At 35.7% G+C, this 23,188-nt stretch overlaps 2 protein-coding genes across 3 annotated transcripts in view; one reads left to right on the top strand and one right to left on the bottom strand.

Annotated features, from left to right (window-relative positions):
- Positions 1 to 626: 626 nt before the first annotated feature.
- Positions 627 to 5,858, top strand: LOC109085849 (tumor necrosis factor receptor superfamily member 13B). Its single transcript, XM_042734762.1, has 5 exons — positions 627 to 849; positions 2,184 to 2,319; positions 2,396 to 2,512; positions 3,461 to 3,721; positions 5,529 to 5,858. The coding sequence occupies exons 2-5, from the start codon at positions 2,205 to 2,207 to the stop codon at positions 5,693 to 5,695; spliced, it is 660 nt and encodes a 219-aa protein (XP_042590696.1). The 5' UTR covers positions 627 to 849; positions 2,184 to 2,204; the 3' UTR covers positions 5,696 to 5,858.
- A 1,726-nt stretch (positions 5,859 to 7,584) lies between these two features.
- LOC109100192 (ubiquitin carboxyl-terminal hydrolase 22-like) overlaps positions 7,585 to 23,188 on the bottom strand; it is a 39,004-nt gene continuing 23,400 nt past the window's right edge. Inside the window, exons 6-13 of one of the 2 annotated variants that reach the window (XM_042734736.1) lie at positions 23,125 to 23,188; positions 19,548 to 19,653; positions 17,438 to 17,596; positions 17,239 to 17,365; positions 15,640 to 15,731; positions 13,932 to 13,994; positions 13,705 to 13,854; positions 7,585 to 8,566 (exon numbers count right to left, since the gene is read on the bottom strand). The exon at positions 23,125 to 23,188 is cut by the window's right edge and continues 84 nt beyond it. In XM_042734736.1, coding sequence (XP_042590670.1) covers positions 8,524 to 8,566; positions 13,705 to 13,854; positions 13,932 to 13,994; positions 15,640 to 15,731; positions 17,239 to 17,365; positions 17,438 to 17,596; positions 19,548 to 19,653; positions 23,125 to 23,188 — 804 coding nt within the window. In that variant the 3' untranslated portion in view covers positions 7,585 to 8,523. The remainder of the gene's footprint in view (positions 8,567 to 13,704; positions 13,855 to 13,931; positions 13,995 to 15,639; positions 15,732 to 17,238; positions 17,366 to 17,437; positions 17,597 to 19,547; positions 19,654 to 23,124) is intronic. The other variant, XM_042734737.1, reaches the window with a different exon arrangement.

The raw sequence follows: 23,188 nt of genomic DNA, 5'->3' as shown, positions 1-23,188 counted from the left end.
TGCATCTTTAAAATTCTGTTTTATGTCCGCCTACAAGAAACTGCTTGATGCATCGCAATTACCTGAAACAAGAACTAGCTTATATATGTATGGATTTTGTCCAGTTTCCCATCCAAACTTAATCAAAAAGCCCCTGCAATGATGCTCTGAAACAAACAAGTATTGAAACATATATTATTAATAATAATAAAATAATAATTAAATAATATGGTATTAAAATATTGTAAAATATATTATAAAAATGTTACATAAAATATCAAATAATAACATGGAATTAAAATATTATTCAACATGTATTGAAACATATGAATTGAACTTATATGGAATATTTAATTAAAAAAAAAAGTATTCAAAATAAATATAAAACAGCAATCTCTCTCTCTACACACACACACACACACATATATGTACATACACACACACACACACACACACACACACACACACACACACACATATGTTTACACACACACACACACACACATATGCTTTAATTTAAGGTGTCCTTGTTACAGTGCAATTATGCAAATAAATACTGAGTAGTGTGTGTGTGTGTGTGTGTGTGTGTGTGTGTGTGTGATCTGTGTTTTGTGTTTGTGTGTGTGTGTGTGTGTTTTATTCTAATTTATTTTTCAGTTCCAAAGCATTTGTTCCACGTTCTCAGATTTATTAGTATAATAAACTGGGATATTGAATAATCAAATGTGATCTGTGTGTAATAAAAGAAGTTGCAGCAGTGTGGTCTCCAGAGGCTCAGTGTGGTTTTATTCAAATCTTCTGCTGGTACAAATAGTCCCACACTCACAGAAAGACAAACTTCATGCCCTCATGTCTCCGTTCTCACTCCAGGTAAGTGCTGCACGTGCTTCAGATTTACAGACTATCCACAGATTCACTTATGAAGCTGATCTGAACTTACTTTTAAATTAAGTTTAATGCAATAATAAGATCAGCTGACACTTGATTACAATACAAACATTTTACATGCCATTTTCCTTTAAAAAAATGAATATTGAATATTGTTTATAAACAATAACATAACTCATTGCATTAGATTTTATAATTACAGCAGATGAAGGTTAAGTGCTTTTATACAACCCTTCTGAATATATTACAAATATCTTTGTGCCAGTTGTGTTCAGTTCATTGATTACAGTATGATGTTGTATTATTATGCTAATGTGTATATATATACATATGTATGTGTGTGTGTGTGTGTGTGTGTGTGTGTGTGTGTGTGTGTGTGTGTGTGTGTGTGTGTGTGTGTGTGTGTGTGTGTGTGTGTGAGAGACCCTGGAGCACAAAAGCAAACTTAAATCAATAGCCAAAAATACAAAAAAAATCAAAAAATACATTGTACGGGTCAAAATTTTTGATCTAACAACTACACCAAAAAAAATTAGGATATTAAGTAAAGATCATGTTCCATGAAGATATTTTGTAAATTTCCTACCGTAAATACATCAAAACTTATTTTTTGATTAGTAATATGCATTGCTAAGAACTTCATTTGGACAAATTTAAAGATGATTTTCTCAATATTTACATTTTTTTGGCACCCCTCAGATTTCAGATTTTCAAATAGTTGTATCTCAGACAAATATTGTCCTCCTAACAAACCATACATCAATAGAGAGATTATTTATTCAGCTTTTAGATGATGTATAGATCTCAATTTCGTAAAATTGACACTTAAGACTGGTTTTGTGCCCCAGGGTCACATATATATAATGCAAATCAAATAAATGACAAATTATTCTAGTTCAAAGTAAAGCAATTATGACCCATGCTGTGTAAAATATATGAAAGTCTAGATCTTAATCTATATCTAAGTTCAGTGAATGAGTCATTGTATGATCATCTTCTTTGTGTGATGGGTGATCAGTCATGAATATGAGTAACTAGAACAAGTCATTTTGATGATAATCACACATCAAGGTGTGTTTCTCGATTGGTTTGCTCTGTGTGTGTGTGTGTGTCGGTTCAATGAACAGTTAACTGACAATAATCAGCACTGTTGAACTAGCCTTCAGAACTGACCGAATGTGCTCATGTTCTCATCTTTTAAACTGCTGTTGCATTAAAAGCAGAAGTGTTTGTGTCCGTTCATTTCATCTGTGAGTCTCATTTCAAGTCAAGAAGGAGTTTATGTGATGATCTCAGTGTATGTATGGGCTGTGCAGGTGTTTGTCGGGGCTTGAGCGATGGCACAGAGCTGTCCGGAGGGTCAGTTCATGGACGGGCTCCTGCGAGAGTGTGTCCCCTGCAGCGTGATCTGTCACGACTCTGTGATTCCCACACGCTGCTCTCAATACTGCGGTAAGTTACACCGCCGTCTGCAGCTGACGCGAGTCCAGAGCAGGGTCTGATGACGGACTGTGATGTTGTGTGGCAGTGGCCTGGAGTTGTAAAGCCGTGTCCGGTCAGTTCTACGACACGCTGCTGAAGAAGTGTCTGCAGTGCTCCGAGCTGTGTGGCAGTCACCCGGAGGCCTGCGCAGACGCATGCAGGAGTGAGTCAGAGGACACCAAACACACCTCACAGTTTAGCTTTTGAATACACAAAATCACACTATAAGCGCTGTGGAAGATTTCTTTCTTAGAATTGTGAGTTTATAGTGACTTTTCTTTTTCTTCAAAATTCTGAGGTCACGTCTGACTTTTTTACAGAGTTTACATCTGGCAATTCTGACTTTTTTTTTTTTTTTTTTTTTTTTTTTTTTTTAAGGATTCTGAGTTTACATTTCACAATTCAGATTTTTTTTTTCTTTTTCAGAATTCAGTTTACATCTCACAATGTTGACTTTTTTTCAGAATTTAGAAATTTCATCTCGCAATTTAGACTTTTTTTTTAAATTTTGCATTTACATTTTACAATTTTGATCAACAACCACAACAAAAAAAACTGAAAAGTCACAATTACAAGAAAAAAGACTGAATTGTGAGATATACAGGCCTACTTAGAATAGTAAAATCACAGATTGGTGACATAAAAAATCACAGATACATGTTTTTTTTTTAATGTTTTTTTTGAAGCAGTCCATGGTGATAACACAATAAAATACTACCAGCTGCCTATGCAGTCTAATAGTTAGAAATTAACCATGGTTTTATTATAGTAATAGCATAGTACCTAAGGTTTTTGGTGTAGGCTATTTTGCTATTTTTGTTTTAATACTACAAATACTATGGTTAAACTATGGTAAGTGCAGCAAAAACAGTTATTTTGTGGTAAACAGTGGTACATTTTTTTATTTTATTTTAATTATTAGTAGTAGTAAAACCATGGTTAATTTTTGTAAGGGATAGAAAATGACCTACAAAGAATAAACGTATCAGGATAAATGTGTATTTACCCCTTTTTAAAAAAAAAAAAAAAAAAAAGAAAGAAAGTGTCTGTTCTACAGATAAACATGACTTGTGTGTATATGCTGGCTGTGAGCGCTGTAACTGTGATCCAGGCACAGGAGCGCTGCTCGTGACGCAGAGGTCTGATGTCGGCGGCTCTGCAGTGCCGCTGGTCCCCGGCAGAGGGCGCGCGGTGTCCGGATCAGCGCTGTACTCGGAGGCGCTGCTCTACTCGCTGCTAGGTCTCTGCATCATAGTGCTGATGTTCACGCTGACCGCTGCTTTCCTGCTGCTGCTCAAGAGAGCCAAACACCGGCCGCAGCAGCTGGACACCAAGAAACAGCAGCCCAACAAACACGGACAGTCCTCCGAAGGTGACTCATGCTCAGCTACACTATGAGGGATCACAAACATATTCTCCAAAAATACTGAATGGTTTTTGTTTAACTTTTGTTTCATCTATCAATATATAGTTTATCAGTGTTAATAATGCACTCTGTTGTGCATGTATGTATTTTTCAAAAAAAAAAAAATTGAATGTTTTAGGTTTAACTTTTGTTTCATCTATCATTATATATTACGGCAGTGTTAATGAATAATTAAATATACATTACATACATATATAGTGCTGTCAAATGATTAATCACATCCAAAATAAAAGTTTGTTCACATAATATGTGTGTATGTGCCGTGTATAATTATTATGTATATATAAATACACAACCATGCATGTATACATTTAAGAAAAATGTTACGTTTATATATTAAATATATTTATATATATATAATATAAATTCTATGAATATAAATGAATACATGCAAATACTTTCAAAATATATACTGTATGAGTGTGTATTTATATATACATAGTAAATATACACAGTACACACAAATATATTATGTAAACAAACTTATTTTGCATGTGATTAATTGTTTGACAGCACTATATACATATATATATATATATATATATATACACACACACATACATTATATATATATATATATATACACACACATACATTATATATATATATATATATATACACACATACATTATATATATATATACACACACACATACATTATATATATATATATATATACACACACATACATTATATATATATATATATATATACACACACACATACATTATATATACATATATATATATATACACACATACATTATATATATATATACACACACACACATACATTATATATATATATATATATACACACACATACATTATATATATATATATATATACACACATACATTATATATCTCATATATATACACACACACATACATTATATATATATATATATATACACACACATACATTATATATATATATATATATATACACACATACATTATATATATATATACACACCACACATACATTATATATATATATATATACACACACATACATTATATATATATAATATATATATACACACACACATACATTATATATACATATATATATATATACACACATACATTATATATATATATACACACACATACATTATATATATATATATATATATATATATATATATATACACACATACATTATATATATATATACACACACATACATTATATATATATATATACACACACATACATTATATATATATATATATACACACATACATTATATATATATATATATATATACACACACATACATTATATATATATATACACACATACATTATATATATATATACACACATACATTATATATATATATACACACATACATTATATATATATATACACACATACACATATAGGGAATTTTTTTTTGACAAAATAGTCAATAACAAATAAAATAATTCAAGGTCATATTGTTATTTTTGTCATAACATTATCTTTACATACAAATATTTTGTTAAAAATGTTGATTATTTTGAAATATTAATTTGAACACATTACTTATAGTTCTACATACTTCTTAAAACATTGAACATGATTTTGGTGTAACTTAGAATGATGTTCAATAATCGCAATTTTTGTGCATGTATAATTATTAATATTAGTATTTTTTATTATTCGTATAATAAAATATTCATGGACAGTAGCCTACTTCTGTACACTGACTACACCATTTAAAACAACATCCAAACATGTCTCTAAATTGGTGTTCTGCTGCAGATTCTCTGATGGCTCGGGTGGATGAAGTGACTCCGGAGCGCTCGAGGGCCACAGAGACCTGCGTCTACTGCTTCTCTGAGCACACAGACCTGCTCCAGACACACAGCGATAAGAGCCGAGCGCTCAGGATCATCTGCTCACCGACACACACCAGCATCTCAACATAGTCCTGACACACACACGGCACGCCTCAAGAATTCCTATGGAAAAATAACCTCAGCTTAGTTTTAATAAATGCTGTTTTTAATAGAGCACAACACACTTTGAAGGCCTCTTGACTCTGAAAGTACCTCTCATTCAATTTCATCTAATTAATAATGTGGGTGTATATATATATATATATATATAGGAGTTAGCAATAAATATATATATATATATATATAGTTTTATATATTTACACACACACGTACAGTATGTATAAATAAATATATAAAAAAACTACACATTGGAGTTAGCAATAAAGGTACAATATGAAATTATTAACTATAAAGGTACAGTAACATTTGAAATTTGTTGCTGCTTCCCTCTCTTGTAAAATGAAGGCAAAAAGACAGTAAATAAAACTTCAAGTCACTCGCTGGTCACTAGTGAGCAGTTGTGCACTTTCTGGTTTCCACGGTAACTGTGACTTCTCTGATTGGTGGAACGCACTTGAGAAGTAAAGAGGAATATACACTGATCTATGACAGATATATAGATATCTATATTATATAGTATTCCAGCCTTTCAGCTACTAAACATGACTTTGTGTTTCAGAAACATATTTCATCATTTAACAACACTGGAGTTCAAAGTATCTTGAAAGGCTCTTAAAAAACAACTTTTCAATGAAGAAAAATACGATTAATCTTCCAGAACCTTCTGTTTCAACCATACTATAGAGAGAGAGAGAGAGAGAGAGAGAGACACAGAGAGAGAGAGAGAGAGAGAGGACCATACTCACATATACTACCATACTATAGGCCTATATATATATATGTGTGTGTGTGTTTGTGATGTCAAACGACATTTTTTTTTTTTTTTTTTAAGTTTCTTATGTTCATCAAGGCTGCATTTATTTGATTAGAAATACAGAAAAGACGGTAATAAAATCTAACATAACACAACACTACACAAAACTTCTCAGAATTTACTTTGTTTTTTTTTTTTTTTTTTTTTTTTTTTAAATTGCCAGCAACTTTTTCAGCACTGATAATAAATCATCATATTAGAATGATTTCTGAAGATCATGTGACACTGAAGACTGGAGTAATGATGCTGAAAATACAGCTGCGCATCACAGAAATAAATTAGTTTTTTTTTTTTAAAAGTGTATTAAAATAGAAAACCATTATTTTGTTGCAAAATTATTACTTTTTTTCTGCATTTTTGATCAAATAATTGCAGCCTTGATGAGCAGAAGAGACTTATTTAAAAAAAAAAAAAAAATAATAATAATAATAATCATACCAATACCAAACTCTCTCTCTCTCTCTCTATATATATGCATACATTTCCAAAACAGAAAGTCAGATTGTAAACTCTGGTTAGATTTTGTTGATATATTAAAAGTTTTACATAGAGTATTTTTCTTTTTATCACTCCCTAAATCAGACAAACAAAATACATTTTCACCATGTTTTCAGGAATGAAATGTTGTATAAGATCAGGTGAGTGTTATATAAACAAACCCCTCAGTAAAAAAGTTAGAAGAATAACTAAGTGCTGCTGAAGCCTTTCAAGATGTGGACTGATACTGAAATCTACAGACAGGCGCAAATATATAAACTGCAATAAAATAAACACTAAAATGTGTATTTGGGATATTTTTTGCCCAGCGTCTGGATGAAAAGCAACGTTTTTGCTTATAGTGCCTCGCCTTAAAAGAGTTTCATCTGATTTTTTAAAATCAGAAATAAAGATAAAATCCGAGCATAAGAGACGCTGAACACAGAGAATGTTAAAAACCAGAACAAAGGATTCGGAGAATCACGAAAAGACAAATTAATTAAGAGAATAAAATGCAAAGATAAAAACTGGCTTCATCCGGCTGAGAACTAATCACAAGACACAGTGCTTTTTCTTTACCATTTTTTTTATACATACATTACATACATACATACTATACATAGATACATAATTAACATTTATAAAATCCTCCCCAAAGTCTTTTAGCATCCAGTTTAAACAGCATGCCAAGTTTGAGTACTGATTCAGTACACACACACACACACACACACACACACACACACACACACACACACACACACACACACACACACACACACACACACACGTGGCTGAGGGTAACACTGCTGAATCAAGCCGTGGTGGAGACAGGCATCACACAAAAGAAAACGTCTTCATTCACAACGCATCTGAAACACGAGCGAACCTGCAACCCAAACCAAGTCCAACCAAAGACTAAAGACACATTCACTCCGAAGCACATGAAGAGAGAAGAGATGAGGGTAAAGGACACGGAAACAGAAAGCCATGACTTATAAAAATAGATTTATATATAGATTTGCGTGTGCGAGTGACATTTCCAGCCCAAAGAAAAAGACGAGGAGAAAAAAAAAACGAAACGAAAAGTGCTGGACAGGATTTCAAACTCAAGCGACGGACGACGATACAGGTTTACGCTTAACGTCGATAACACCATTCTGTTGCATTCAGTACATCAAGAACGCAAGGAATATTTTCCCTCATATACTTCGCGGAAAATCATCTATGGGAGGATGAGAAAGCGCGGCGCAGGTGAATGATGGGAGAAGCGCGACTGAGAGTGAGATGCGAGTGCGGAGACGTCAGTCTGTGTCTGTAGTGAGGCTCCTCCCCTTTCTGTCAAGTATGCTCCGGGTGCTCAGTGCAGATTGGTTTAGCGGTGTCTTTAGTTTTTAATTCTGTGTTGTTGTATTGTTTTTCTTGAGTGAGAAGAATGCTTCGGTGTGTGGTAACGCTCTTCTCATGATCCTCTCTTCACAGCTTGGACTCGGCCGCTCCTGCATCGCCGTTATTCATATTCAAGGAACTGCTTATGATAAAATAACAAGTACCTGCAAAACAGGAAAAGACATTTTTTTTTTTTAGAATAGATAACTTTTACAAAGGAGAGGTATTTTAATATCTTTGACGTGCTTTTATAATGAATAATTATCACCTTAATTTAATTTTAGTTACTATATAGTTATATATAGTCATCATTACAGATTTTACTAATTTTTATCGTACAAGTATTTTTTCAATTGTGACCCTGGTCGTAAGGGGCAATTTTTTAAATTAGGAGTTATACGTCATCTGAAAGCTTAAAGAATAACAAATCAATTTATGTATGGTTTGTTAGGAGGACAATATTTGTATGAGATACAATTCTTTGAAAATCTAGAATCTGAGGGAGCAAAAAAATCTAAATATTGAGAAAATCACCTTTAAAGTTGTTCAAATGAAGCTCTTAGCAATGCATATTACAAATCAAAAATTAAGTTTTGATATATTTATGGTAGGAAATTTACAAAATATATTCATGGAACATGATCTTAACTTTAATATCCTAATAATTTTTGGCATAATATATATATAAAAATTTTTTTTTTTGTGCTCCAGGGTCACAAATAATTGTTTTTTTTTTTTATTTGATTTTTTTTTAACTTAAAAAATAAAAATAAAAAGAAAATTGTTAGTTATTTTGGTGCATCAGGTCAAACTGAATGAAAATGTTACCCTGGCAAAGAGGTGAAATAAGTTTTTTTTTTTATTATTAGATTTTTTTTTTTTTAAGTGGCTTTAGTTTTAGGTCACTATAATAACCGTTACAGAGCATTTACTACAATTTTTCAGAAACAAAAGACATTTATGACAAAACCAGCTTTTCCTTTTATGCTAAAAGAAGCCTAAAGGCCACTTATTTAAGCACTTAAGTCAGTAAATTATTTTTAGCTTTTTATGTATATATTACACCCTATAAATGTAAGTTATGTATGCCCCTGTATTAAATACAAAATAATAAACCAAGCAAGCAAGATTTATTATATAGCAAGCACAAGCTTACTTTGCGTGTGTGTGTCTGTGTGCCTGCATTTTGTGCGTCCATTTTTATCATATCATTCTGCGTGTGTGTCTGTGAGTCATTGTGTGCGTCTGTGTGTCTGTGTGCGTGCGTGTCTGTGAGTCATTGTGTGCATCTGTGTGTCTGTGAGTCATTGTGTGCGTCTGTGTGTCTGTGTGCGTGTCTGTGAGTCATTGTGTGCGTCTGTGTGTGCATGTGTGTCTGTGAGTCATCGTGTGCGTCTGAGCGTGTCTGTGAGTCATTGTGTGCGTCTGCGCGTGTCTGAGTCATTGTGTGCGTCTGTGTGTCTGTATGTTCACTTTCCTGTGAGTCATTGTGTGCGTCTGTGTGTGTCTGTGAGTCATTGTGTGCGTCTGTGTGTGCATGTGTGTCTGTCTGTGTGAGTGTCTGTGAGTCATTGTGTGCATCTGTATGTCTGTGTGAGCGTGCGTGTCTGTGCGCGTGCATGTCTGTGAGTCATTATGTGCATCTGTGCGTGTCTGAGTCATTGTGTGCGTCTGTGTGCGTGCGTGTCTGTGAGTCTGCGTGCATGTCTATGCATGCGTGTCTGTGAGTCATTGTGTGCGTGCGTGTCTGTGAGTCATTGTGTGCGTCTGTGTCTGCGTGTGTGCGTATCTGTGAGTCATTGTGCGCGTCTGTGTGTGTGCGTGTGTGTCCGTCTGCGCGTGTCTGTGAGTCATTGTGTGCGTCTGTGTGTCTGTGTGTGTGTGTGTGTGCGTGTCTGTGAGTCATTGTGTGCATCTGTGTGTGTGCGTGCGTGTCTGTGTGCGTGCCTGTCAGTCATTGTGTGCGTCTGTGTGTGCATGTCTGTGAGTCATTGTGTGCGTCTGTGAGTCATTGTGTGCGTCTGTGTGTGTCTGTGAATCATTGTGTGCCTGTGAATCATTGTGTGCGTCTGTGTGTGTCTGTGAGTCATTGTGTGCGTCTGTGTCTGCGTGTGTGCGTATCTGTGAGTCATTGTGTGCGAGTCATTGTGTGCGTGTATGTGCGTCTGTGTGCGTATCTGTGAGTCATTGTGTGCATCTGTGTGTGCGTCTGTGTGAGTCTTTGTGTGGGTCTTTGTGTGGAGTGTCTGTGAGTCATTGTGTGCGTCTGTATGTCTGTGTGCGTGCGTGTCTGTGAGTCATTGTGTGCGTCTGTGAGTCATTGTGTGCATCTGTGTGTCTGTGAGTCATTGTGTGTGTCTGTGAGTCATTGTGTGTGTCTGTGTGCGGGCGTGTCTGTGAGTCATTGTGTGCATCTGTGTCTGCGTGTGTGCGTATCTGTGAGTCACTGTGAGCATCTGTGTGAGTGTCTGTGAGTCATTGTGTGCATCTGTGTCTCTGTGTGCGTGCGTATCTGTGAGTCATTGTGTGCGTCTGCGAGTCATTGTGTGTGTCTGCGTGTGTGCGTGCGTGTCTGTGAGTCATGTGTGTGCGTCTGTGTGCGTGCGTCTCTGTGAGTCTTTGTGTGTGTCTTTGTGTGCGTGTCTGTGAGTCACTGTGTGCATGTCTATGAGTCGCTGTGTGCGTTTGTGTGCGTGTCTGTGAGTCATTGTGTGCATCTGTGTGGTCTGTGAGTCATTGTGTGCATCTGTGTCTGTGTGTGTGCGTATCTGTGAGTCATTGCGCGTGTCTGTGAGTCATTGTGTGTGTCTGTGTGCGATCTGCGTCATCTTTCATTCATTTTTTCCTTCTGTGTGCTTGCGTATCTGTGAGTCTTTTTGTGTGTGTCTTTGTGTGCGTGTCTGTGAGTCACTGTGTGCATGTCTATGAGTCGCTGTGTGCGTTTTTCTTCTCTTCTATTAATCATTTTCGTCTGTGAGTCATTGTGTGCGTCTGTGAGTCATTGTGTGCGTGCGTGTCTGTGAGTCATTGTGTGCGTCTGCGTGTACCCGTGTCTGTGAGTCATTGTGTGCGTCTGCGTGTCTGTGAGTCATTGTGTGCGTCTGCGTGTACCCGTGTCTGTGAGTCATTGTGTGCGTGCGTGTCTGTGAGTCATTGTGTGCGTCTGTGAGTCTGTGAGTCATTGTGTGCGTCTGTGAGTCATTGTGTGCGTGTCTGTGAGTCATTGTGTGCGTCTGTTTGCGTGCGTGTCTGTGAGTCATTGTGTGCGTGCGTGTCTGTGAGTCATTGTGTGCGTGTCTGTGAGTCTGTGTGCATCTGTCTCTGCGTGTCTGTGAGTCATTGTGTGCGTGCGTGTCGTGTGTGTGTGTGTGTCTTTCTTTTCTGTGAGTCATTGTGTGCGTGCGTGTCTGTGAGTCATTGTGTGCGTCTGTGAGTCATTGTGTGCGTGCGTGTCTGTGAGTCATTGTGTGCGTCTGTGTGCGTGCGTGTCTGAGTCATTGTGTGCGTCTGTGTGTCTGTGAGTCATTGTGTGCGTCTGTGTGTCTGTGAGTCATTGTGTGCGTCTGTGAGTCATTGTGTGCGTCTGTGTGCGTGCGTGTCTGTGAGTCATTGTGTGCGTCTGTGTGCGTGCGTGTCTGAGTCATTGTGTGCGTGTCTGTTACTCACTGTGTGCGTGCGTGTCTGTGAGTCATTGTGTGTGTCTGTGTGTGTGCGTGCCTGTGAGTCATTGTGTGCGTCTGTGCGTGCGTGCCTGTCAGTCATTGTGTGCGTCTCTGTGTGCGTGCCTGTGAGTCATTGTGTGCGTCTGTGTGTGCATGTGTGTCTGTGAGTCATTGTGTGCGTCTGTGTGTGCGTGTCTGTGAGTCATTGTGTGCGTCTGTGTGCGTGCATGTCTGTGAGTCATTGTGTGCATCTGTGTGTCTGTGTGCGTGCGTGTCTATGAGTCATTGTGTGCGTCTGTGTGCGTGCGTGTCTGTGAGTCATTGTGTGCGTCTGTGAGTCATTGTGTGCGTGCGTGTCTGTGAGTCATTGTGTGTGTCTGCGTGTGTGCGTATCTGTGAGTCATTGTGTGCGTCTGTGAGTCATTGTGTGCGTCTGTGTGTCTGTGAGTCATTGTGTGCGTCTGTGAGTCATTGTGTGCGTCTGTGAGTCATTGTGTGCGTCTGTGAGCAACTGTGTGTGTGCTTCTCTGTGAGTCATTGTGTGCGCCTGTGTCTAAGAGTCTGTGAGTCACTGTGTGCGTGTCTGTGAGTCTGTGCGTGTCTGTGAGTCATTTTCTTATCCTTCATTCATTCTCTGTGTCTGTGTGTGTGCGTATCTGTGAGTCATTGTGTGTGTGCGTCTGTGTCTCTCGTCTGTGAGTCTGTGTGCGTCTGTGCGTGCATGTGTCTGTGAGTCATTGTGTGCGTCTGTGTGTCTGTGCGCCTGTGAGTCATTGTGTGTGTCTGCGTGTGTGCATGTCTGTGAGTCTGTGTGCGTCTGTGTGTCTGTGAGTCACTGTGTGCATCTGTGTGTGCATGTCTGTGAGTCTGTGTGCGTCTGTGAGTCACTGTGTGCGTGCGTGTCTGTGAGTCACTGTGTGCGTCTTTTTCCTTTCTTTCCTTCTACTCATTTCTTTGAGTCATTGTGTGCGTCTTTTTCTTCTGCTTCAGTGCGTGTCTGTGAGTCATTGTGTGCATCTGTGTGTGTGTGCGTGTCTGTGAGTCATTGTGTGCTTCTGTGCGTGCGTGTCTGTGAGTCACTGTGTGCATCTGTGTGTGCGTGTCTGTGAGTCATTGTGTGCGCCTGTGTCTAAGAGTCTGTGAGTCACTGTGTGCGTGTCTGTGAGTCATTGTGTGCGTCTGTGTGTCATTGTGTGCGTCTGTGAGTCATTGTGTGCATCTGTGCGTGCATGTGTCTGTGAATCATTGTGTGCGTCTGTGTGCGTGCGTGTCTGTGAGTCATTGTGTGCGTCTGTGAGTCATTGTGTGCGTCTGTGTGCGTGTCTGTGAGTCATTGTGTGCGTCTGTGTGTCTGTGAGTCATTGTGTGCGTCTGTGTGTCATTGTGTGCGTCTGTGTGTGTCTGTGAGTCATTGTGTGCGTCTGTGTGCGTGCGTGTCTGTGAGTCATTGTGTGCGTCTGTGAGTCATTGTGTGCGTGTCTCTGAGTCATTGTGTGCTCCTTTTGTGCGTCTGTTCTGCGAGTCACTGTGTGCGTGTCTGTGAGTCTTTGTGTGCGTCTGTGTGTCTGTGAGTCATTGTGTGCATTTGTCTGTGTGTCTGCCTGTGCGTGTCTGTCTGTGTGTGTGTGTGAGAGACTGACCCCTCACTGTCCAGAACATCTTTAATGCTGGCTTTAGTGATAATGGCATCATCACATTTAAACCACTGGTCCTTGTGCTGGCGGATGAACGTGGTGTAGTGACCGCTCTCCAGCGTGCCCTGATGATTGACCACCGCGAACAGAGAATACCTGCAGCGGACACAGAGACGCGTCACATGACCAGTCATCACATCTGACCTCACTGAACGCAGCAGACGCTCACTCACTTGTTTTCGTTGTTCAACGAGTCGACGGGCTGCTGGTACTGACCGTTCATCCGGCTCTCTTTACTGGGACACAAACAGGACAGAATCTTACTTTCTGATTTCTTATCACGATCATAGTGACCTACATTATCAGTAGGGCTGCAAAACGACGTGTTCATGCAAACAAAAAAATAATTGTATCTATTGTTTGTTGAATTTAAATACAAAACAGTACTTTTTGAATATTTCCAGCACATTTTAACAATAGCGTGATAATGCTGATAACTAGGGCTGCAAAACGATTAATCGATTCAAAATAAAAGTTTGTTTACATACTGTGTGTAATGTGTATATTTATTATGTCTATATAAATACACACCCATTCATGTATATATTAAGGAAAAACTTATATTAATATGTAAAATATTTATACTTAATATAAATTGCATACAAGTGTTTACATAAAATACATACAATACATATACATTTTTAAAAAAAATTCTGTATTTATACATAATAAAGATACACAGCACACACACATAGTATGTAAACAAAGTTAAGTTAGTATGCAAACTTTTATTTAGCTAAAACCATTATTGCGACCCCTTTCCAGCAAACTTTCACTCCTCCATAAAAGCCCATTTTCACGTGTAAATCATGCAACGTGACTTTTGCAAAATGGGACGTGCTTAACTTACTAAAGTTGATTCGATTTATTAATGTGTTTAAAAGCGCGAAAGAGAACTTGCGCTGTTTCTCAGGAGGAGCACGGACATGTAAAGTCCTCTTTTAGCGCCTAAACGTTCAAACACATGCAGAAATGTGGTGATTATTCAGGTAAACCCTCGTAGGTTATGTAATAAATGTAAACAGATAAGAATGAAAACACGTGTGTAACAGTAAACCGGATCCATGCGGCTCTTAAAGTGACAGCAGCCTAATATTCCTTCTGCGGACTGTGAGCTTAATATTAATCCAACAATAAAAGACAAACACAAAACCACTAACTGCTCTTCACAGAAAGTCTTTTGTAGCTTTAATAAGAAACAAAGCAAGTTTAATTCTTACAGTGAAGACTATGCTCTTTTATTTTACAGTTGATTATTCAACTTCTATAGTAGGCTGTTAACTGAATACTTTAGACCTGCATTAAAATAAATTTTGGTTATATGGCCCACTAATAACTGTGTTAAATAATCATGATTATAATATTGATCAAAATAATCGTGTGATTATGATTTTTTTTTGTCATAGCCCTTCTGAAACAGTTTATCTACTGGCATGCATCAAATGTTCAAATAAAGCTTTGAAACAGTTTCATAAAAAGGTAAACCTTATACATTTAAGCCTTTAAATAAAGAAAATGATAATTGATTAATAATTGATGTATTTTATCTGCTCCATGATTAATTCTAGATGCCTTTTCTGAATTGAGCAAATTTTTAAAAAACAGCTCAGCTTCATTCTCATCAATCTCCAAGCAAGATGGTCTGTTTTATGTCCAGACAGAAACTGCACACAGACTGAATGTGAACGTAACTCTCCGACAGCAGCAGAGTCACAGCCGCTTCCCATAATGCAGCGCTGCGATTAAAACACTGCTTTATTAGGGATCACACGAAGCGAAGATGAAAACCAAACGCCTCGAATCTTTTCTGAAGACGCAGAAATACTAACCGTGGGGAATCTGATCATGATTTATTGTCAATGGTTCCATCAGTAAACACACCTGGAGGCCATGAAGGGCGTCATGTCCAGCTCTAGAGGAAAGGACACGTATGTGGTGATCTTCCGCCGGAGCTTCGCCGAATGCTCGAACCGCTGGACAGAAGAAACAGAGAATCAAACACAGAACCGTGAGCGTAAAGACACTCAGAAACAGAAGGAAGCCCACAGACCTTCTGACGCCATTCACTGATAATTATGCTAATATTATGGCCAATATACAGTAATATGTATAATAATTATGACAATATTATTTATTTGTTTATTTATGATGCAACACCAGATCAGATGAACAGTATTTAAATGTTTGCTATTATTACTATTATTAATAAAAATAAAAATAAAACAAGGAATGTATATTGAAACTGATGCTGCGTACTACTCTGGGTAAAACAATTAATAATAATAAAATAATATGTTTTTACAGTAGTAGTAGTAGCAGTAATGATAATAAAAATAAAAATAATAATAATAAAACCTAAAATAAATTTATGAAAAGTGAGGTCTGCCATCAAAAATAATTACTGAGTAATTTTGCTTTAAATAGAACACAACAGTACAGAATTGTAACACTCCTCATTTAATATTTAATAATAATATTACCAACATTAAATAATTAATATTGAACTATAAATAAATGTATAGAAAATAAAAAAAAAATTATACTAATGTGTATAAACAAAATTAATAAAATAAGCTACTAATACAATAATTATATTAAAATTAATAATAATAATAATAATAATAATAATAATAATAATAATAATAATAATAATCATCATCATCATCTAAAAAAAATTTGTGAAAAGTGAATTCTGGTATCAAAACCAATTACTTTTTAATTTTGTTTTAAATACTACACAGTAGTACAGAATTTTAATATTTCTTAATCTGCATGTAATACTTAATAAAAATAATATTAATATTTTTGGCAACATTTAATAATAAATATAAAATGATAATTCAATTATGTACAGAAATATTAAAATTCTATACTAATGTGAATAAAACAAAAAATAACAAATTATTACAGCAATAATAACAAATTCAATTAAAAAAAGTGAATTATGAAATAAAACTAATTACCGTGTAGAATTTGTTTTCAGATAATATACAGCATTATAGAATTGTGATATTTCTATACATGCATCACTTAATATTAATATATTAATTTAATTATATTAATAAAGATTACAATTTAGTAATATTAAATCATAATAACTATTATTATAGTTATAATATTTACTTTTATTATGATCATAAACTTTTATAATTACATTTGTGAAAATAATATAATTAACAGTGAATTCTGAATTCAAAACGATGTACAGTATTAAAATAGCCATTCATTTCATATTTGTTAAAAACATGCAAAGATTATCTAAACATAAGAAAACAGGAGAAATAAGCATGCACAATTATGAATACATACGATATTGCTCAGTATATAAAAATGATCATCAATATTTATCAGATACAGTTAATTAAATGATCAGTAATATTAGCTTTTAACTGATGTGTCGTGTATCTCTACTTCAGAGTGGCTGATATACGATGCACTTTGGAGTGTAAAACAGACTGTAATGCATGCATGCACACGCACTTTGAGATGGAAACACGCCACGATAGGAAGCCTCTTCATAGTCAGCTGCTTGGTGGACTCCTGGTAACTATGGCAACCGCTGCATTTGATCTTGGCGCTACTTCCTAAGTGTTCGGGTCGAGTGAACCTGCAATGCAGAAGCGTGAGTCAGTGGCGGTCGCAGACACGGCTGTCTGTACGGCTGCAGGTGCGTCTGTACCTGCGTAAGCAGTCTGTGAGCGTGGTGGCTCCGCTCGGGTGACCGTCTCCGTTCACCACGCTGCCGTCGCTGCCCGGGCTGAGCGGCCAGAACGGGGTGGATGACCCCGGCAGATCCAGGCTGATGTCCCAGAACGGGTCTATCGTTGTGGAAACCCCACTGCGGACGAGAAAACACCAAATGTGACCCTGGACCACAAAACCACTCATAAGGGTACATTTTGAAATTGAGATTTTTACATTATCTGAAAGCTGCATAAATAATCTCTCCATTGATGTATGGTTTGTTAGGATCGGAGAATATTTGGCCGAGATACAACTATTTGAAAATCTGGAATCTGAGGGTGCAAAAAAAATCTAAATATTGAGAAAATCACCTTTAAAGTTGTTCAAATAAAGTTCATAGCAATGCATATTACTAATCAAAAACTAAGTTTTGATATATTTATGGTAGGAAATTTAAAAAATATCTTCATGGAACATGATCTTTACTTAATATCCTAATGATTTTTGTCATAAAAGAAAAATCTATAATTTTGACCCATACAATGTATTTTTGGCTATTGCTACAAATATACCCCAGAGACTTAAGACTCATAAAAAAATAAAAAAAAAAAATTTAAACAAATACAATTCAGCATCTCAATAAAAAAAAAAAAAAAAAACAAATTAAAAAAATACAAGTATAACAAATACAATAAAAACATTGACATATTGACATATGATAAAACTTTCTCTGGCAAAATTATACTAAACTCTTTAAGTGAGTTCACTTCATAAGAGAGTTTTCTACATAGATTAAAAGCTGGACAGTCCAATAAAATATGTTTGATAGAAAGGGGAATCTTGCAAAACATGCATTGAGTAGGGTCTTCACTTATGACTGGTTTTGTGCTCACTAATAATCAGCAAAAAGAGCAGCGTTTCTATCTGCTTGTCAGTCTTGTACTGCACAGCCTTAACAAAAAAAAAACATTAATTAATTAGGTGGAAGTCATTAAGACTCCACTTGATAGAAGCAGCAGCACTTAAATAATCGAGAGACGCAGCAGGAACTGAATGGGCGGAGTGCAATACCTCTGTTAAACACAGGGTGGCGCTGAGGAGCATCACTGACCTGTGCATCTCTCACAGGACCTGAACACTCCAGAGGATATTCAATGGAGTTCAGACTGGGCTACATATACAACACAGGATACAGGACCGGCTCTGAGCCAAAACCTAGTGGGCTACCTACGTAGGGAGCATTTTAAGGCAACACAGATTTGATGACTGCTTCAAAAAGTAGGATGAATAATTATGCTGCCTACTTAGATACCACATGTGGACCTCAAAATTAAATGCTGATTGTTTACCTAATTTATTCTATACCAAAAATACTGATAAAAAAAAAAAAAAAAAAAAAAAAAATATTAATCAAATATATTTTTTTTACTAGTATCGATTTTCTATTATTAAATATTTTAGCCAATATTTTCTGTGAAAAAAGTACTGATAAAAATTCCAATAAATTACATGTTTAATATTTAAATACTGTGTAAAATATTTTAATGGACAATAAATGTTTTTTTATTATTATTATTATTATTATTATTATTATTATATTTGTGCAAAAAATTACAGATAAAAAAAAAAAAAAGTCAAAACTTTAAACTTAGCATTCAAATATAAACAAAAATACTTACTTTTCTAATTAAACAGTTTCCCAATATTTTTTGTGCCAAAAAGTACTGAGGAAAAATTCTAATAAATTAAATATTTAAATTTTGTGTAAAATACTTAATTAGATAATAAATATTTGTATTTATTTTGAGTGTGCAAAAAAAAATGCTGATAAAAATTTAAATAAATTAAATACTGTGTAAAATTAATTAAAATATTTTTCCTTATATTTGTGTGTGCAAAAAGCACTAATAAACTGTGAATGACAATTTTTTTTTATTTTTGGGTGAACTGTCCCTTTAAAAAAAATACCGTATTCACAAACAAACTAGCAGAATAACACATCAACACATTCAATTCAATGCATCCATTTAAGTGAGAACAGATGCATGAAGGACTGATACGGATACAGGCTCTGCTCGAGTCGTCTGTGCTGCGTCGACTCTTACTGGCAGACTTGGCAGGTGACGTCAGACTGCAGGCCTCCCGTGAAGATTTGGTCAATGATGCAGCTGCAGTGGTTTGGGTTGTTGGCTTTTTTCCCATTGTCATCTCCTAGTGGACATGGAAGCAGCATATGAACACACACACACAGAGAGAGAGAAAGAGAAGGTCTGATTAGAAAGCAGCGCTCGGTTTGCTGCAGAAACACCCCTCCCTTCACTTTCACACTGCAGGAGGAAGAATGAGATCCGTCTCTTCCTCTCGTCCTCTCCAGAGCGTCTGATTCTCCCTCTCTGACCCTGACTCTGACTTCACTGCGTCAGGACATGCGCACCGTCAATCTTTCAGGTTTTTCACAGGAAATGTTTCATCGATCTGCGACTGAACAGCTCAAGTCTTCTTCTCTGGCCCCGCCCCTAGTCCTGTACATCATCTTAAATTTCATACAGTTGACAATTATGATATCCATAAATGCAGTTATGCCCTAAAATTAAAAAAATGCCCATTTATGTGTTTTTGTCTAAAACATACAACATACAAAATACACGAGCAGGGAGTAATTGAGAGCAGTAGGCTATTACACGAGTGCTGTTTTTGACCCGAATTTCACGAGATTTAATGTGATTTTATAGAACAGCTCAGTAAGAAGTTGATCTTGTGTTATATTTTAAACACAATATTATGTTTTTGCTCAATTTTGCAAAGAATATATAGCCTTTAAAGCCACAGCAGAATTGTCAGGCGTCTCCGAGAAACACAGCCTTGTTTAGTTTCTGAATGAATCAGCCGTTTGAATGAATCGAGTGAATCAATGATTCAAAGACTCATTTATAAAGAGAGCGGTTTACTTCATTCCTGAATGACTCAGCCGTTTGAACAAATCGAGTGAATCAATGATTCAAAGACTCGTTCAAAAAGAGAGCCATTTACTTCACTCCTGAATGAATCAGACGTTTAAACGAAACGAGTCAATGATTCAAAGACTCGTTCATAAAGAGAGCCATTTACTTCATTCCTGAATGAATCAGACGTTTGAACAAATCGAGTGAATCAATGATTCAAAGACTCGTTCAAAAAAAGAGCCGTTTACTTCATTCCTGAATGACTCAGCCGTTTGAACGAAACGAGTGAATCAATCATTCAAAGACTTGTTCATAAAGAGAGCCGTTTACTTCATTCCTGAATGAATCTGCATTTTGAACAAATCGAGTGAATCAATGATTCAAAGACTTGTTCATAAAGAGAGCCGTTTACTTCATTCCTGAATAAATCAGCCGTTTGAACGAAACGAGTGAATCAATCATTCAAAGACTCGTTCAAAAAAAGAGCCATTTACTTCATTCCTGAATGAATCAGACGTTTAAATGAAACGAGTCAATGATTCAAAGACTCATTCATAAAGAGAGCCGTTTACTTCATTCCTGAATGACTCAGCCGTTTGAACAAATCGAGTGAATCAATGATCCAAAGACTCATTCATAAAGAGAGCCATTTACTTCATTCCTGAATGAATCAGACGTTTAAATGAAACGAGTCAATGATTCAAAGACTCATTCATAAAGAGAGCCGTTTACTTCATTCCTGAATGACTCAGCCGTATGAACGAATCGACTGAAGACATTTACAGCCACCTCCTGGCAGATTTAGTTTCTTATTTATAGTATCATTTAATTAAAATAATAATAATAATAATGAAAACATTAACGTAAACATTAAACTCATGTCATTACAAACCTTTCTTTTGTGGAACAAAGGAAGGTATTCTGAAGACTGTTATTAATAAAGCCGTTTTGGTTATTAATTGACTTTCACTGTATTAACAAACAATACTGAGATGATTCTCAAATTGTCTTCTTTTATGTTCCATAGGCCTTTGTAGCCTAAATGTTCATGTGTAATACAATTTTTGTTGAATCAAATCAAATATTTCTAAAGCTACAATTTGTAATGTCTACTTGATACTTTCTCATTTAACAAAAACATCTTTTTAAATTAATTAGATAAAAAAATTGTAATCGACTGACAGCCCTAATACACACACACACACACACACACACACGTTAAAACACTTTTTCTACCAAAACACTGCTCTGTTTGTTTGAGCATCAGATCACAGTCCCACCAGCTCCACCAATGGCGTGATTCTGGGGCGGGGCTTTGTGTTCGTCCAGCCAATAGCAGATGACGTGGCTCAGAATCCACACTCTTCATCTTTAACAGCTCAATCTCAATCTGCAAACTCATTCTGTTCCGGCTCGTCCTGCGTTCCCACAGCTGTCACCACTAACACACATCAAGCAGCCTTCCTTCATTACCTCTCCTGCTCCGTGCCACCCATTCCATCTCAAAACTAGCGTTGGAACTAATGCGATTAACTAGCTAATGCTGCGTTTCACTCAATTTGGAAAGATGACATTTGCAGCTTCCTACTGGATAAAGTGCAACAGATCTTGAAGACGGCCTTCCAACTCTGAAACCTGGCAAAAACACACTATTCACAGAGATGCGGCACACAAACATGGTGAATAAATCACAAAATAAAGACTAAACACTCTGTGAAAATAGAGTTGACAGAAACAAATTGCACTTTTTAGAAACAGCGGTGTAAAATACAGTTAATAATGGATCTTACATCTACAGAAAACATGCACTGCAGTTTAATTGCTAAATTAATTGCAAATCAAGTAGTGTTGAGTTATCAAGTAGGAAAAACCCATATCCTACTCTGGACGTATTATTATTATTTGTGTATAATTTTTTTTTATTATTCATCTGCTTTGAATCATTTACTCATTCCCATTTATTATTAAGAATTATTAAATAATTAGCAACTTACTTATAAATAATAATAAATTTAATAATAATAATAACAACTTACTTAAAAAAAATAATAAAAATATTATTATTTACTATTAATATATTATTATTATTATTATTATTATAATATATAAAATGACTATTAATAATTATTAATTTTATTAATTAACTTTGCATTTATATTTATATTATATTTTATAATTTTATTAGCCATTTATTATTTCTTAATTATTATTAATATTAACCCACAACATAAAATAAATGAGTAATATACAGTTTGGTTGTGAAATATTTAGATGCAGCAATCAATTAATGTTGAAACTTCAAGTCAAGTCTCATCTGAACGCAATAATGCCATTATTATTATTTTTATTATTATTATTATTATTATTTCAATTATTATGATTTTTATTGTTTAATCATCACCTTTTACTATCAATGTATTATTATTATTATTATTATTATTATTATTGTATTGTTTATAAAATGACTATTAATAATAATAATAATAATAATAATAATAGCATTTACAGTTTGCCACAATTTTTATTAGCCATTTATTATTTATAAATTATTAGTAGTAGTAATATTAATCGCAACATAAAATCTGAGTAATATACAGCTTGGTTGCTACATACTCTAAATGTTGCGCAATCAATTAATATTTAAATATCAAGTAGGAAAATCCCACATGAAGTGGTTCAGCCCAGCTGTCCTCTGATTGGCTGCTCCACTGAAACGGTGGCGTCTGATTGGCTGCAGTACCTTTGCAGTGTCTGTGGAGCACATCCAGAGCGGCGATGAGGAACTCGTGAGCGTCCTGCTGCTC

Source organism: Cyprinus carpio, chromosome B12 (genome assembly GCF_018340385.1).
Source record: "Cyprinus carpio isolate SPL01 chromosome B12, ASM1834038v1, whole genome shotgun sequence".
NCBI lineage: Eukaryota > Metazoa > Chordata > Actinopteri > Cypriniformes > Cyprinidae > Cyprinus > Cyprinus carpio.
The sequence above is the reverse complement of the archived record's forward strand: the minus strand, read 5'-3'. Positions and strand labels throughout refer to the sequence as shown.

Coding starts and splice junctions, on each gene's coding strand:
- LOC109085849 (XM_042734762.1), top strand. CDS start 2,205: ATGGCACAGAGCTGTCCGGAGGGTCAGTTCATGGACGGGCTCCTGCGA. Junction 2,320..2,395: donor ACGCTGCTCTCAATACTGCG/GTAAGTTACACC, acceptor GTTGTGTGGCAG/TGGCCTGGAGTTGTAAAGCC. Junction 2,513..3,460: donor CTGCGCAGACGCATGCAGGA/GTGAGTCAGAGG, acceptor ACTGTGATCCAG/GCACAGGAGCGCTGCTCGTG.